This window comes from Panthera leo, chromosome C1 (genome assembly GCF_018350215.1).
Source record: "Panthera leo isolate Ple1 chromosome C1, P.leo_Ple1_pat1.1, whole genome shotgun sequence".
NCBI classification, from domain to species: domain Eukaryota; kingdom Metazoa; phylum Chordata; class Mammalia; order Carnivora; family Felidae; genus Panthera; species Panthera leo.
Genome location: NC_056686.1, coordinates 141,798,450 through 141,815,436, shown reverse-complemented (window position 1 = coordinate 141,815,436; position 16,987 = coordinate 141,798,450). Strand labels below are relative to the sequence as shown.

Sequence of the window (16,987 nt, the reverse complement as noted above, 5' to 3'; positions counted from 1 at the left end):
ATTTTTAATAAAATAAAAAAATAAAAATATGGCACAAAAACAGACACATAGACCAATGGAATAGAATAGAAACCCCAGAATTAGACCCACAAAAGTATGGCCAACTAATCTTTGACAAAGCAGGAAAGAATATCCAATGGAAAAAAGATAGTCTCTTTAACAAATGGTGCTGGGACAACTGGACAGCAACATGCAGAAGGATGAAACTAGACCACTTTCTTACACCATTCACAAAAATAAACTCAAAATGGATAAAGGACCTGACTATGAGACAGGAAACCATCAAAACCCTAGAGGAGAAAGCAGGAAAAAAACCTCTCTGACCTCAGCCGCAGCAATTTCTTGCTAGACACATCTCCAAAGGCAAGGGAATTAAAAGCAAAAATGAACTATTGGGACCTCATGAAGATAAAAAGCTTCTGCATTGCAAAGGAAACAATCAACAAAACTAAAAGGCAACCAACGGAATGGGAAAAGATATTTGCAAATGTCATATCAGACAAAGGGTTAGTATCCAAAATCTATAAAGAGCTCACCAAACTCCACGCCCGAAAAACAAATAATCCAGTGAATAAATGGGCAGAAAACATGAATAGACATTTCTGTAAAGAAGACATCCAGATGGCCAACAGGCACATGAAAAGATGCTCAATGTCACTCCTCATCAGGGAAATACAAATCAAAACCACACTGAGATACCACCTCATGCCAGTCAGAGTGGCTAAAATGAACAAATCAGGAGATTTGTTATAGTTGCTGGTGAGGATGTGGACAAACGGGAACCCTCTTGCACTGTTGGTGGGAATGCAAACTGGTGCAGCCGCTCTGGAAAACAGTGTGGAGGTTCCTCAAAAAATAAAAATAGACCTACCCTATGACCCAGCAATAGCACTGCTAGGAATTTACCCAAGGGATACAGGAGTGCTGATGCATAGGGGCACTTGTACCCCAATGTTTATAGCAGCACTTTCAACAATAGCCAAATTATGGAAAGAGCCTAAATGTCCATCAACTGATGAATGGATAAAGAAATTGTGGTTTATATACACAATGGAGTACTACGTGGCAATGAGAAAGAATAAGATATGGCCTTTTGTAACAACGTGGATGGAACTGGAGAGTGTTATGCTAAGTGAAATAAGTCATACAGAGAAAGACAGATACCATATGTTTTCACTCTTATGTGGATCCTGAGAAACTTACCAGAAGACCATGGGGAGGGGAAGGAAAAAACAAAAAAAAAAGGTGAGAGAGGGAGGGAGCCAAAACATAAGTGACTCTTAAAAACTGAGAACAAACTGAGAATTGATGGGTGGGTGGGAGGGAGGGGAAGGTGGGTGATGGGTATTGAGGAGGGCACCTGTTGGGATGAGCACAGGGTGTTGTATGGAAACCAATTTGACAATAAATTTCATATTAAAAATAATAAATAAATAAATAAATAAATAATAAATAAATAAAAACAGATGCACTAAGCCATGGAAAATAAATTACTGGGTAAGGAAAAATGAGTTCTTTACCAGACAGTGGCATCCTAGATTGAACTTTCTGTGGCAGGAAAAATTCAGTAAGCTCTTGACTAAGGGAACAAAATGATAAAAATGGTGTTTCAGGATAATTAAGTTGGTTTTATGTAGAGGTCTTTAGAAGAGAAAAGACCTTTCTGAGAGACATGCAGCCTTATGGGCTTGTGACTTGGTTAACAAAGCATAAAGTTGATCTCAGCCTCTTTGTATTCCCTACGTTTGGCACCCTTTTTTAACAGGAAGAATTGTAAGACATGGAGGAAACAATGGCCTGGGATATAATGAAAGAAATGGCAAGGAGAAAGGGGGAATGGAACAGCAAAAAAGTTTTGAAAAAATAAGTGAAAAATTTAGAAAGAATAGTGGAGTTAGCGCTTACTCCAGGGTTTCCAGTACATTCGTCCAAAATACTGTGGTGCCTGTGCTAGGAGAGAGGGAGAAAAAGATTTCTAGTATAGCATCTATGGAGCTTAGAAGCTGTTAATCCACTGTGTGGATTAAAAAAACAAGACCCATCTATATGTTGCCTACAAGAGACTCATTTCAGACCTAAAGACACCTGCAGATTGAAATTAAGAGGATAAAGATTTATCATGTAAATGGATGTCAAAAGAAAGCTAGGTTAGCAAAACTCATGTTGGAAATATAGACTTTATTTATTTTTTGTTTCAAGTTTTTATTTAAATTCTAGTTAGTTAACATATAGTGTAATATTAGTTTCAGGAGTAAAATTTAGTGATTCGTCACTCACATCTAACACCCAGTGCTCATCACAACAAGTGCCCTCCTTAATATCCATCGCCCATCTAGCCCATCTCTTACCCGCCCCCCACCTCCAGCAACCCTCAGTTTGTTCTCTATCATTAAGAGTCTCCAGACAAAATATAAAACAAAGACCATAACATGACATAAAAAAGGACACCATATAATAATAAAGAGGACAATCCAAAAACAAGAAATAAAAACTGTAAATATTTATGCACTCAACCTGGAAGCACCCAAATACATAAAGCAGCTAATAACAAACATAAAGGAAGTAATCAATAGTAATGCAATAACAGCAGGGGACTTTAACACCCCATTTACATCAATAGGGACATCATCCAAACAGAAAATCAACAAGGAAACAGTGGCTTTAAATGACACACAGGACCAGATGGACTTAACAGATATATTTAGAACATTCTATCCTAAAACAGCGGAATACACATTCTTTTCAAGTGCACACGGAACATTCTCTAGAGTAGATGGCCTATTAGGCCACAAAACAAGTCTTAAACAAATTCAAAAGATCTAAGTCCTACCATTCATCATTTCTAACCACAACAATATAGAATTAGAAATCAACCACAAGAAAAAAAACTAGAAAGAGCACAAATACATGGAGGTCGAATAACATGCTACTAAACAATGAACGGGTCAACCAATAAATAAAAAATTACATTGAAACAAATGAAAATGAAAATACAACAGTCCAAAATCTTTGGGATGCAGCAAAAGTGGTTTTAAGAGGAAAGTTTATGGAAATACAGGCCTACATTAAGAAGCATGAAAAGTCTCTGGGGCACCTGGGTGGCTCAGTCGGTCAAATGCCCAGTTCAGCTCAGGTCATGATCTCACAGCTCATGAGTTTGAGCCCCGTGTCAGGCTCTGTGCTGAAAGCTCAGAGCCTGGAGCCTGCTTCGGATTCTGTGTCTCCCTCTCTCTCTGCCCCTAACCCACTCGCATTCTGTCTCTGTCTCTCTCAAAAATAAATAAACATTTAAAAAAAGCATGAAAAGTCTCAAATAAACAACCTAACCTTACATGTAAAGGAGCTAGAAAAAGAAAAATAAACAAAACCCAAAACCAGCGGAAGGAAGGAAATAATAAAGATTAGAGGAGATATAAAAGAAATAGAAACTAAGAAAGCAATAGAACAGATAAATAAAACCAGGAACTGGTTCTCTGAAAAGATCAACAAAACTGATAAACCTCTAGCCAGACTAATTGAGGGGGAGAGAGAAAGAAGAGAGGACTCAAATAAACAAAATCAGAAATGAAAGGGGAGAAATAACAACTGATACCACAGAAATACAAAGGATTACAGGAGAATATCATGAAAAATTCAATGCCAACATATTGGAGAACCTAGAAGAAATGGATACATTCCCAGAAACATATAACCTCCCAAAAGTGAATCAGGAAGGGGGCGCCTGGGTGGCTCAGTCGGTTAAGCACCCGACTTTGGCTGAGGTCATGATCTCGCGGTTCGTGGGTTGCAGCTAAAGACACCTGCAGCTCTGTCAGCTCTGCTGACAGCTCTGAGCTTTGAGCCTGGAGCCTGCTTTGGATGCTGTGACTCCCTCTCTCTCTTTGCCCCTCCCCCACTCATGCCCTGTCCCTTTCTGTCTCTCAAAAATGAATAAACGTTATAAAAAAAAGTGAATGAGGAAGAAATAGAAAATTTGAACAGACTGATTGCCAGCAATGAAATTGAATCAGCAATCAAACAACTTCCAACAAACAAAAGTCCAGGACCATATGGCTTAACAGGTGAATTATACCAAACATTTAAAAAAGAGTTAATACCTATGGTTTTCAAACTATTCCAAAAAATACAAGAGGAAGGAAATCTTCCAAATTCATTCCATAAGGCCAGCATTACCCTGATATCAAAACCAGATAAAGACACCACAAATAAGGAGAACTATAGGCCGATACTCTGATGAACATAGATGCAAAAATCCTCAAAAAAACACTAGCAAACCTAACCCAACAATACATTAAAAATCATTCATCATGATCAAATGGGATTTATTCAAGGATGTAAAGTTGGTTCAATAATCACAAATCAATGTGATACATCTAATCAATAAGAGAAAGGATAAAAAGCATATGATCATTTCAATAGATGCAGAAAAAGCACTTAACAAGGTGCAACATCTATTCATGATTAAAAAAATAAAACCCTCAACAAGGGGCACCTGGCTGGCTCAGATGGTAGAGCATATGACCCTTGATCTTAGTGTCATGATTTTAACCCCCACATGGGGCAGTAGGGCTTACTAAAAACAAAACAAAACAACAACAAAAAACCCCACCTCAACCAAGTAGGTGTAGAGGCCATAATAAAGGCCATATATGAAAAACTCACACTGAGCATCATATTCAATGAGGAAAAACTGAGAGCTTGCCCCTACGGTCAGGAACAAGACAGGATGTTCACTCTTACCATGTTTACTCACTCTTATTCACCACGGTACTGGAAGTCCTAGGCACAGCAAACAAACAAATTGTTAAGAAAGAAGTAAAACTTCCACTCTTCACAGATAACATGATACTATATATGGAAAACCCTAAAGACTCCATGAAAACACTACTAGAACTGATAAATCAATTCAGTAAAGTTGTAAGACACAGTATCTCTGTTGAGGAATATATTTCATTTCTATACACTGATAATGAAACCACAGAAAGTAAAATTAATTTAAAAAACCCATTTACAATTGTAACAAAAATAATAAAACACATGGGAAAAAACTTAACCAAAGAGGTGAAAAATCTGTACTCTGAAAACTATAAAACAACAATGAAAGAAATTGAAGGTGACACAAAGAAATGGTAAGACATTCCATGCTCATAGATTGGAAGAACAAATATTATTAAAATGTCTATACTAACCAAAACAATCTACACATTTAATACAATCCCCATCAAAATACCAATAGCATTTTTCACAGAACTAGATCAAGCTAGAATGTATTATGCTAAGCAAAATAAGTCAATCAGAGAAAGACAAATACCATATGATTTCACTCATATATGGAATTTAAGAAACAAAACAGATGAACATATGGGAAGGTGGGGAAAAAAGAGAAGAAAGGGAAACAAAACACAATCTTTATCTTAATGATAAAGAACAAACTATGAGTTAATGGAGGGAAGTGGGTGGGAGATGGGCTAGATGGGTGATGGGTACTAAGTAGGGCACTTGTGATGAGCACTAGGTAGTGTATGTAACTGATGAATCACTGAATTCTATTCCCAAAACCAATATTACACTGTATGTTAACTAAAATTTAAATTTAAAAAAAAGGGGAAAAAATAAAAATAAATAAATAAAAATTAAAATCAAAGATTACTCTAAAAAAAAAAGGAAAATTGATAGTTGCAGGGGGCAGGCAGAATAGGTGAAAGGGATCAAGAGGTATAAAATTTCAGTTATAAAATAAGTAAGTCATGGAGATATATATATATATATATGGCATGATGACTATAATCAATAATATTGTATTGTAAATTTAAAAACTGCAAAAAAAGTAAATCTCAAAATACTTCTCATCACAAGAAAAAATATGTAACTTTGTATGCTGACAGATGTTAACTAGATTTATTGTGGTGATTATTTTGCAATGTACACAAATTGGAATAATTATGTTGTATACCTGAAACCAATATAATGTATGTCAATTACACTTAAATAAATGCTTTAAAAAAGTCTCTCAGGAACCAACCCAAAGACAACAGGGGAGACAAAAACAAGCACATCAGAAGAAACTTAGTCTCTGACACCTACAGTTACAGCAAACAATAAACACAGCCTAACCCTTAACCAGATAAATAGGCATCAGAACTAAACTCAGGGGCACCTGCATGGCTCAGTGGGTTAAGTGTCTGACTCTTGATTTTGGTTCAGGTCATGATCTCACAGTTCCTGAGATTGAGCCCTGCATCGGGCTCCACATAATGGTGTGGAGACTGCTTGGTATTCTCTCTTTCTTCTCTCTCTCTACCCCTCCCAGCCCCCAAGGTAAATATTTTTTTTTAAAAGAACTAACCCCAGATATGGCCGAGATATTAGAATTATCATACCAGGATTTAAATTAACTATATTAATATGTAAAGGTGCTAATGGAGCAGGCTCCAGGCTCTGAGTTGTCATGCAAGAACAGATGGGTAAATCAGATGGTAACTACACTAAACAGTAGTGAGCATTTTGTAATGGATATATAGTTGACCCTTGAACAACATGAGTTGAACTGCATGGGTCCACTTACATGCAGATTTTTTTTACAGTACAGAAGTGTAAAGATATTTTCTTTTCTTTATGATTTTATTAATAGTATTTTCTTTTCTCTGGTTTTATTGTAAGAATACAACACATAATGTATATATAAAATACCAAATATGTGTTAATCAACTGTTTATGTTATTGGTAAGGCCTTGGTCAACAGAATGCAATTAGTAGTTAAGTTTTTAGGGAGTCAAAAGTTAAATGTGGACTTTTGACTCTGCAGGGTGTCAGCACCCCTAAGCCCCATGTTATTCAAAGGTCAAATGTAATTGTCAAATCACTGTGTTGTACACCTAAAACTAATATAATATTATATGTCAACTATAATTTAAAAAAAGAACAGATGGGTAATGTTAGCAAAGAAACAGAAACCCGAAGAAAGAATCAAAAGGAAATACTAAATATTGAAAATACTGTACAGAAAATAATGTTTTTAATGGGGTCATCCATAGCCTGGACATGGCTGAAGAATCTGTGAGTTTAAGAAATGTCTAACATCCCTGCCATGTCTGAGTCTGGTTCTAATGCTTGCTCTTTCTACTGTTTTGTGTTGGTTTTGTCTTTCAGTACACCTTGCAATTATTGGCGGAAAGCCAGACATGATATGCTAAGTAAAAGAAACTGAAGAAAATAGGTCTGTAGCGGGAAGGTTTTATATTTGTCTGCTTAGGGGTTAGGTTGTGCTCCACAAAAGACTTACTAAATCAGAAACTATGAGGTAGGGTCCAGTAATTTGTGTTTTTAACAACCCCCACCAGCTGGTTCTGATGGATGCCAAATTTGAGAACTACCTCTGTACCATCACAAGTACTAAGACCATGGTAAATTGGGGTTAAGCATAGGTGAAGGGCATGCACTGGTTTTATAATAGCTCTAACTAGCAGTTGAGGAAGATGAAGACAATTCTAAGTACTGTGGAGTTGGTTATTATTAATTGCTATTAATGTGCTGCAGGAAATGACAAGCTCAGGTTAGCCAGCTATCTACTCAAAGCATATCATAAAGGCTAGAAATCATCTATGGCAGCCTTTAAAGAGACTTTCAGAACCTGGGTTCCTTTGAGAAACGGTTGCATCTAAGACTGAGGCAGAGAAAATACAAGATGAGCCTGAAGCATTGTAGTACCAGAAAGTAAAGAAATTCTAAAAAAAAAAAAAATGGGGGGGACTTAGAAGTCATTTAGAAGAGCCCCCAGTGACCAAAGCTGGAACAATTTGAGCAAAACCAAACAAGACAGCAACAATAACAAAACATATTATTGGATTTCAACTCAAACTATAAAATACATGAGTTCATCCTGGACATAATTAAACAATTTAATAAATACATATATAGGAGAAAAGAGACAAATTTTCCTTACAGGAGAATTCTAATAATATATTTAGATATTCACCTTTACAGAAAGTAAAGCTTAATTCCCTCTCTTCCCTTTAAGGATGGGCTAGACTCAGTAACCTGATTCCCTTAAATTTAAATTTAAAAAATGTTTTTTAAGGTTTATTTTTGAGAGAGAGAGAGAGAGAGAAAGAGAGACAGGAAGGGAGACACAGAATCGGAAGCAGGCTCCAGGCTCTGAGCTGTCAGCACAGAGCCCTAGGCAGGGCTTGGATGCGGGGCTTCAACTCATGAACTGCAAGATTTTGACATGAGCCGAAGTCGAATGCTTAACTGACTGAGCCACCCAGTACCCCATCAGTAACCTGCTTCCTAAGAATAGAGTATGGAAAGAGAAAACTATTAACTATAAAGCGGAAGAACTTGGCAGCTGGTACATTTACCAAGTGCTGAACAGTTACCATTACCAGAAATCATGTGGACATCATGTACCCCCTACAATAATGTGATGAGGATACCTCACCTCAGAGGTATTCTTTCCAAAACCCTGTAATGCCTATTTAAGCACAAAAAAGACATGAGACAAACTTCAATTCGGGGACACTCTGCAGGATATCTGATCAGCACTCCTCAAGGCTATCAAGGTCATGAAAAACAAGACTAATAAATTGCCACAAACCAGAGACAACTAAGGAGGCATGGCCACTAAATGATATGTGGTACCTTGGTATGCAGAAATGAGATAATATTGCAGTCTTGAGATTGCTATCCTTATAAAAGGCCTGCTTGCAAGGCTGGTCCTTGACTAGTGTCTGGGAGCTTAGATTTTTGGGAGAACTCCCACAATTCCCTTATAAGAATGACTCATGGCACCTAAACTATAGAAACAACACGGTTTATGCAGAACACCTGCTTTCCTTCTGCGAGTCTAGAAATTTGGGTGCATGTTAGCTAGAGGGTGCCTGTGTGACTAGCCCTAATAAAAATCCTAGGCATTGAATCTACAATGAGCTTCACCCCATGTACCATTTCTCTTTGCTGATTTTGTTTTTTAATCCTTTCACTGTAATAAATCATCGTCATGAGGATGACTACATGTTGACTCTTGAGTCCTGGCAAGTCTTTGAAATTGGGATGGTCTTGGGGAACCCTGACATACCTGGGGAAAAAAAGAGGACATTAATGTAAACATTGGTAAAGTACAAATAAAGTTTGGAGTTTAGTTAATGGCAATGAGCCAATGTTGGTTTCTTAGTTTTGACAAACGTATCATGGAACCATAAGATCTTAACAGGAGAAACAGGATGAGGGGTAAATGAGAACTCTCTATACTATCTTTGTAACTTTTTTGTAAATTTAAAATTATTCCAAAAAAAAATATTTTAAAAAATAACACAAACAAAATGCTTTGGAAATTCATGGAAAAGAATATACCATTCATCAGAGAAAGAGGGAGAGATTATCCAACTGAAACACAAAGAAAAAAATGAGGAGGGGGATGAGAGTGCTTTATTTACTATAGCCAGAGGGACAGATGATAGTTAAAAAAAAAAAAAAAAAAAAATTAAACTCAGGACCTGACTCTGAGAGTTGCAGAATTTAGAAGAAGGTTGAATTCAGAAACTCACCGCATATCTCCTAAATTAAAGTCAGGGCTCCGAAGGGAGAAGACTGAGACCCTGACACCCTAAGACCTAGGATGGAAATACCTGGGTGGATACTCTTGAGAATTTTTAGTGGATAGATTTACCTCAGTCCTCTGGACTAGGGACACTCACCCTTGCTACAGAATAGTGACCTCGTTTTGAAGACCACACAGAAGTCTCACCTTATGAAGATGCCTTCCAAAAGATTCCCTTCTTGAGATTTGCCACAACCATCTCCAGTGTTTCTAGACCAGTAACTAGGGTCAGCTCTCATTATGGTTTTACTGGGGAAGCACTGTCCCTGTTTTGAAAGAAAAAGGATTCTTCACCAAACATTTACTGGCAGAACTGGAAGAACACACATGGCTGGGGATGGATCTTGGTATATGCTCAGGGAAAGTGGTCTGAGATCAGGATATTATATATTTGTTGAGCGTAAACCCAAAATAACCAAGAAAACTAAAGAACTGAATTGAACTGAAATTGATAAGATCATTTTCTGTTATCAGGGAGCCCCTGTTAGGGGCCTCAAAAGAGGTTGCATTATAGAAAAATGAAAAAGTTGCATTTCTTTACACACCAGAATTTGTGAGCAGTCACTAACATATCTTTTAATTCCTCAATAACTTCATTAGGTGAAGTAGCAACAGACAATCTTTGTATCCTCTCGTTTCTAACACAGAGTCTGGCTCTTAGTGACCATTAGGAAATTTGTTAATTGGAGGAACTCACGAAGAGACTGAGGACACCCAGAGAAAGATAAATACCTATAGATTCTTGGGTATGCTTGCTCTTAAAGATGCAGAGGACTGTCTTTAAAATGTTAATGGTTTCCACTGCTAATCCTCAACCCTGTGCTCCTTCCTGTCTCAACACGAGCTCCTCTACAGTACCTCTTCTAATGGCTTTCAAGTGCTGCCATAGCCTCCGAAACTGTTCTGCCAGGGTCTGCTTCTTCAAATACATCATGCATGCTGATGTCAGATTACTGTCCAGGAACTCTTTTTCGCATGTTACTCTGCTGCTCAAAATCTTTAAATGAGTATTTCGTGCCTTATATGCTAAAATTAAAATCTTAGCTTCTTTAAGGCTCTTACAAATCTATTTCCTCTTTACCTAGTTTTCCCTTCCAACACTAAGTCTTAATCCTAGACAAAACCATCTACAAAGTCTCCAAACAGATCTTTAATATCCTAAGTTCAGTTTTTGAAAACCAGCACAAATGTTTATTTGTGCACCTATCTTTATAGTATATGCAACCACTGTTCTGAAGTATTCCATGTGCAAGGGTTCACTCTTCTATACATCCTCTTTATACTAAAGGTTGTAAAATGGTTTTGTTTGACCCATTGTTAAAATGTGAAAGTAATCCTAAACATTTTTAAATCATTTAAGTTCTAGTGGGGCCCACACTGCAACAAATGGCTAAAGTTTACTAGCAGCTGCCATCTTTAGATATGTACTGTTCAGTTGGATAGTCACAAGTACATTCGAAAAGTACTTATTGAGCACCCATTACTTGCCAGACACTGTATTGGATGCTGGGGATAATGCAGTCAACAAAACTGGTAACGGAGTTTGTATTCTAAAGAGGAGAGACAGAAAACATAGTAATTACGTAAATTATTAGAAAGTGATAAATGCTACAGAGAAAGAAAGCAGGGGTACGAGGGATAGGGAGTGTGTGGTTGGGAAACATGCTTGCACTTTTACATTCATCTAAGTATCTGGCTGGCTCCTATGGATATGAGTTTGTGACCCCTCTATTAGGATCGTAATATACGGTCTTGTGTAAGCTATACACTGGCCCTACAAAACTGTCTGCCACTTGAAAACAGGGAGTTTATGTCTCATTCGTCTTTGGATTCCCAGAGTCAAGCAGTGTGATCACGTGTTCAGAGAACACGATGGAAAGCGAAAAGTTAGGGAGTCCCCCACAGAGCCATAGGTCCACCACCGATTTCCAGGAGGGTTATTCCAGCAGGGGTGGGGTGCGGAGGCTCCATCCATTTCCAAGGCAACGGGACTGTGACGCGAACGCAGCCACTGGTCCGCCCTCGAGGGACTAGGCTGCAGCTTAGGAACGAATTAAATTAGCGCGAACTAGAGACTCCAAAGGCGGAAAATCCGGCAACACCGCGGCCCTCCGGGTATCGCCGCACGCACAGCGGCTTCCGGGCCTCTAGGGTTGCCCAGTTCTAGGCGCGACAACTTCCGGCCCCGAAGGTCCCCTGCTCCGTGGCTTGCCGGGGTCCTAGCGATGGAAAGGTGGCCGCGGCGGCCGCCTGACCCCCCACGAAAGTCTGGGACAGGGCTGCTGCCTCTTCCTGAGAGGCGGAGGCGACAGGTGCGCTGAAAGAATCCCCGCGCCGGCGGGACCTCGTTCCGGGAGAGGAGTTAGGCCGAAGCGAGGGGGTGGAGTGCGAATCGGCAGCTGGCCTGTCAGGCGGGGGCTGGACAGTGGCGGTGGCGGAAGTGCGAGGACGCGGTCGGAGCGGAGCCGTCTAGGAAGCGGCAGCCGCGGGTCACCCAGCTCGGAGCAGCCGCCGAGCCTCGGCCAGACCACAGCGTTTAGGGCTCGGGCACCGGCAAGATGTCTCTGTTCACTGCAAACCCCTTCGAGCAAGACGTGGGTAAGTGCTGGGCCCGCGCACAGGACGCTGTTTGTCGTGCTAGAAAGTGGGCGGTGGCGACTCCGAGGACTGGAAAGCCAAGCAAAGGGAGAGAAGGGGGCGGCGCCGCTGCCTAGTCGCGGGGACGTTTCAGTGGGGCTACCTTGGCGCGTCGCTGGCAGTCTGGAGAGTACCTCTTACCTGAGATTGGACACCCTGAAAAAGAGGTTATTTCTCTTTGCCAATCGCAGGAATAGGGAAGAGCCTGTGGCTCGCAGGGGACTGGACTAATTAAGCAATTGCGGAGTTTATGATACAAACTTCCTGCTCCCTCTGTAGTTGGTTCATTCCCGTTCCCCCCACCCCTCACCCCCGGCTTTGAGATGGTGCAGCGGTGGACAGACCCAGCTGTCTGAGGCAGCGCAACACTAGGGACCTCGACTTGCCTCCGTTCAATAGGAGAAACCCATTTCACCTCACTTATATACAAACGCATCCAAGCTCTGATAGCATAGCTTTGGGATTTATTTACAATGCTTGGGAGTGTTACTCTCTATCCATGGACGGCGCAAGTGCTACGAGATGCTGTGTCTTAGGGTATGAAAAGGAAAACCCTAGAATGTCAAAACAGATCAGAACAACTACTATTTTATTTGTTGGAGTTGTAAGAGTTCTGCTGCTGTCTTTAGTGATTGTGGAATGAGAAAAACAGTAAAATAAACTGGCCACGTACACATTTCTGTAGCAGGAGTTAACAGAACCCTAGGTAGAGTTTTAGGACTTAGTGGAATGGAAAAACCCATGGCTGAAAATTGCCAGTCGCATAGAATACAGCACATCAAAGCGGTGAGCCACCTTTTCAGTTACATTTTTCTAATGATGAGTAGACTTAATAGAAAGTGCCCTATTTTGGTGTGTTATGTGATTCCAAAAACAGGTTCAAAAGTCAAATACAATGTATGTTAGAACCTTCTTCTATTCCTAGAGACCTAAAAAATTTATTATTATCTTTTGACCCTTATATAGTCTTCAAATATGTGTTTCCAGGGGCGCCTGGGTGGCTCAGTCGGTTAAGCGGCTGACTTCGGCTCAGGTCACGATCTCGCGGTCCGTGAGTTCGAGCCCCGCGTCGGGCTCTGTGCTGACCGCTCGGAGCCTGGAGCCTGTTTCAGATTCTGTGTCTCCCTCTCTCTGACCCTCACCCGTTCATGCTCTGTCTCTCTCTGTCTCAAAAATAAATAAACATTAAAAAAAAATTAAAAAAAATATGTATTTCCATAATTTCTTTAAGCTTTTTTCTTGGTGGATTAACACAGGTGACTGGCATAAATCTAGGAAGCATCAGGTCGAGGCTCACAGGCTCTGCTTTTACGAACACCTAAGGACGTCTTCTGTTGTTCCAGTGAGACCTCTCCTTTTTATTGCTGATTTGAAGACTTTCGTTTTGTCTTAGTGAAATAAAACAAGTCAAAATAGAATAAGACAAATTATTTTCTGACTTGAAAATCTGTAGAACTCTTTCTTCAAGGGAAATCTTTCCCAGAAGCCTATTGTTTTCTGTTTGAAAACTGGTAGAAGTGGGCGGAGTTGCTCTGCCTGTTTTGCCTTCCTAACCCTTCCCCTCAGTGACTCTTGATGTCCCTGAACGTCTTAGTGGATCACAGTTTAATGCCACTGTAGTAAAAGAGGCACTGCTGTTCAAACAAAAACCACTGCTGTGTAGAGATCATTTCATGGGCAGTGCCACCAACCAGAGCTTCAAGTCCTTGTTAGTTTAAGTATGATTGAAGTCACCATCCAAAAGTCAGTTTGATAGTAAAAGCAAGTTTGATCAAGGCCCGCCGGTAACTTCTGTTAGACAAATGAATGGAATTAGAAGAAAAAGTGGAATGAAATAGGAAAGAGTTTAAATTGCCCTTAACTCTGTATCACAGAAGAAAAGTTATATGTCACATTTTTCAGAACTTAAATCTCTTTTAAATTTGAAATAGTTAAGTAATATAAGAAAGTTATTATTTAATTTAAAATGTCTACAGGAATATGTTCCTTTGCAGTGTCGTTGCCTTTTCACTTACCCTTTGTGATTCAGTCAGATTTTTTTGTCATTCTTTTGTTCATATTTATTTTCTTTGTCATTCTTTTGTTCACTTTTCATTCAGCACACAGGCATTGAGTGATTACTGTGTTTCAGATTTGTGTTAAGTTCTGGGGACACAAAAATCCCTGCCCTCAAGGAACTCTCAGTCTAATGGAGGATACATACACATATAAAAAGATAATTGTCATATAGTGTGATAAATACAGTGCTAGAAATACACAAGATGCTTTACATTCCTTTTTTCTTTAAAAGTCAACTTCCCTGAAGAGACAGCAAGGACTTTTCAGGCACATGCTTTCTCTGTAAAGGTGTTGACATTATTCTCTCTCTCCCCCACTCCTTTCCTGACAGCAATTCTGCCTGCAGAATTGTATATGGTCATTTTATAATTAAGGGTTTTTAGAGATGAAACTACATTCCTTTTGTAGGTGCAGTTTCACTGGAGGTTGAGAATTCTTTCTGACCTTATTCATGTGGGGAAGAAATTCTTTCCTCAGACCTTGAGAAAAAGCTGTAGTGGGTCAGAATGTCTACGAAGGCATTCATAAGTTGTTGATGGTAAATGACTTGTCAGATGGAAGCAGGCCAAAGCCTAGGAAGTAAGGATCTTTGGCAGGTTCCTATTTTTTTCTTGGAGTCAGATCCTATAAACCCTGAAGGGTATGTTAGCTGTCGTAGCATTAGAGATCTTTAAATATTTTATTGGATTTCTTCAAATCTGCATTTATTTTTTGTTCCATAAAATTCCTTTGAAGCTGGGCTGAAGTAAAAAATACACCCACACACATGCCACCATCCTCAGTCACCCCCAAGGTGCGTAAGCGTTGTTGAGGTGGAGCCTGGTTGGGGCAGCCATTGTGAGGGAATTCCAAGGGGAGAGTGAAACATGAGGGACAGAGCCACAGTAGGAGGATTAAGTGGTTAGTGTTAAAAAGGAAGATGTCATTTCCTTATATTTTGTACCAATTTTCTCAGTTTCCCTACATTGCTTCCCAAGTCAGGACGTCTGTTCTACTCTCCACGTCTGGTTCTACTCTCCACGTCTGGTTCTTACTCGGACATCCTTTTTCTTGATACTCAAGCCAGACAACCTTTTTCTTTTTCTTTTTCTTTTCTTTCTTTTTTTTTTTTTTTTTTGCCATTCTTTGCCTTTGTACCATTTACTATTCAGTGATAGCCTTTTTCTTTTCTTTTTTTTATCTTTACTTTTGAGAGAGAGAGAAAGAGAGAGAGAGGGAGGGAGGGAGGGGCAGAGAGAGAGGGAGACACAGAATCCGAAGCAGGCTCCAGGCTCTGAGCTGTCAGCACAGAGCCTGACGCGGGGCTCAAACTCATGAACCATGAGATCATGACCTGAGCCGAAGTCGGAGACTTAACCGACTGAGCCACCCAGGCACCCCACCTTTTTCTTTTTTCAACAACCTTGGTATTGCCTCCCTTACAGATACACTAACTTGTGTCTCACAAAGCTGAGCTCAAATTCTACCTCTGTAAAATGCTTCTGACACAGTGCATTGAAGGGCGAACTTTCGTCTTAAAAGTAGACTTTTTTAAGTGACATTTGAATGCACATATTGCTGTTTCTTTCATTTGTGTTAGACGAGCTTGACCATGAGGTAACTTGGGCTTTTGGTCATGGAATCTTCTCCAGTGAAGTTTTATAAGAAATGCTTATAGGGGCATCTGGCTGGCTCATTGGGTGGAGCATGCAAGTCTTTATCTGGGGGTCCTGAGTTCAAGCCCCAGGTTGGGCATAGAGCTTACTTTAAAAAAAAAAAAAAAAAAAAAAAAAAAAAAGAGGGTCGCCTGGGTGGGTCAGTCTGTTAAGCTTCTGACTTCACCTCAGGTCATGATCTCACAGTGTGTGACTTCGAGCCCAGCGTTGGGCTCTGTGCTGATAGCTCAGAGCCTGTAGCCTGCTTCAGATTTTGTGTCTCCCTCTCTCTGACCCTCCCCTGCTCACGCTCTGTCTCTCTCTCTCTCTCAAAAATAAACAAACATTAAAAAATTTAAAAAAAAAGTTTACATAAAAAATGGATAGTATTCCTATAATACAATTTACTTAATATGTTCAAATTTATAACATTTACATACTTATTAACATACTTGCTTGAACACAATGAGGTTGCTGTGATCTTTGCAAAAACTTACAATTAAAAATTTTTTTGCTTATGGATGAGAATGGTAGCTTTAACAGCTAATTTCATTCTGTATTTTGCTTACAGCGTTAAGCTTTCAGATAGTTACAAATTTTAATTAATGTATTTTAACATAAAGTATAGGTTATGACCTAAAGTCCTTTTCCTATCAGCCAACTCTGTCCAGCCTAATATTTTATACACTTTTTTTTTTAAGAAAAATTCCTGATAGAGTTTAATTTCTCTGGTGTATTTAGTAGCTACCTGATCCAATTCTTTTTCCTTCCTTCTCAGAGTTAAACACTCCAAAAAGATACAACTCTGTTTTATGATATAATATACATACAAATATACTGTATGTATTGTATTTGTTTGTAAACTTTATAAAAAGTGTCATTCTTTGTTACTTGCATTTTGTGAATGCACCTCAGCATTTTTGTCGATTATTTCTGTTGATATTTATTGCTCTACTTCCATTAATTTTAATAGTTGTGTAATATTCCACTGTACAAATGTACCACATTATTTGTTCATTCTCCTATTAATGGACATGAAGTTTTTTCCATTTTTCCTATA

The 16,987-nt window shown here is 39.3% G+C and overlaps 1 protein-coding gene across 2 annotated transcripts in view; it reads left to right on the top strand.

Moving 5' to 3' along the window:
• The first annotated feature begins 11,682 nt into the window (after positions 1-11,682).
• Positions 11,683-16,987, top strand: part of STAM2 (signal transducing adaptor molecule 2) — a 47,915-nt gene continuing 42,610 nt past the window's right edge. For both annotated transcript variants that reach the window (XM_042948773.1, XM_042948772.1), the window contains exon 1: positions 11,683-12,196. In XM_042948773.1, the coding sequence (XP_042804707.1) occupies positions 12,157-12,196 (40 nt within the window). In that variant the 5' untranslated portion in view covers positions 11,683-12,156. The remainder of the gene's footprint in view (positions 12,197-16,987) is intronic.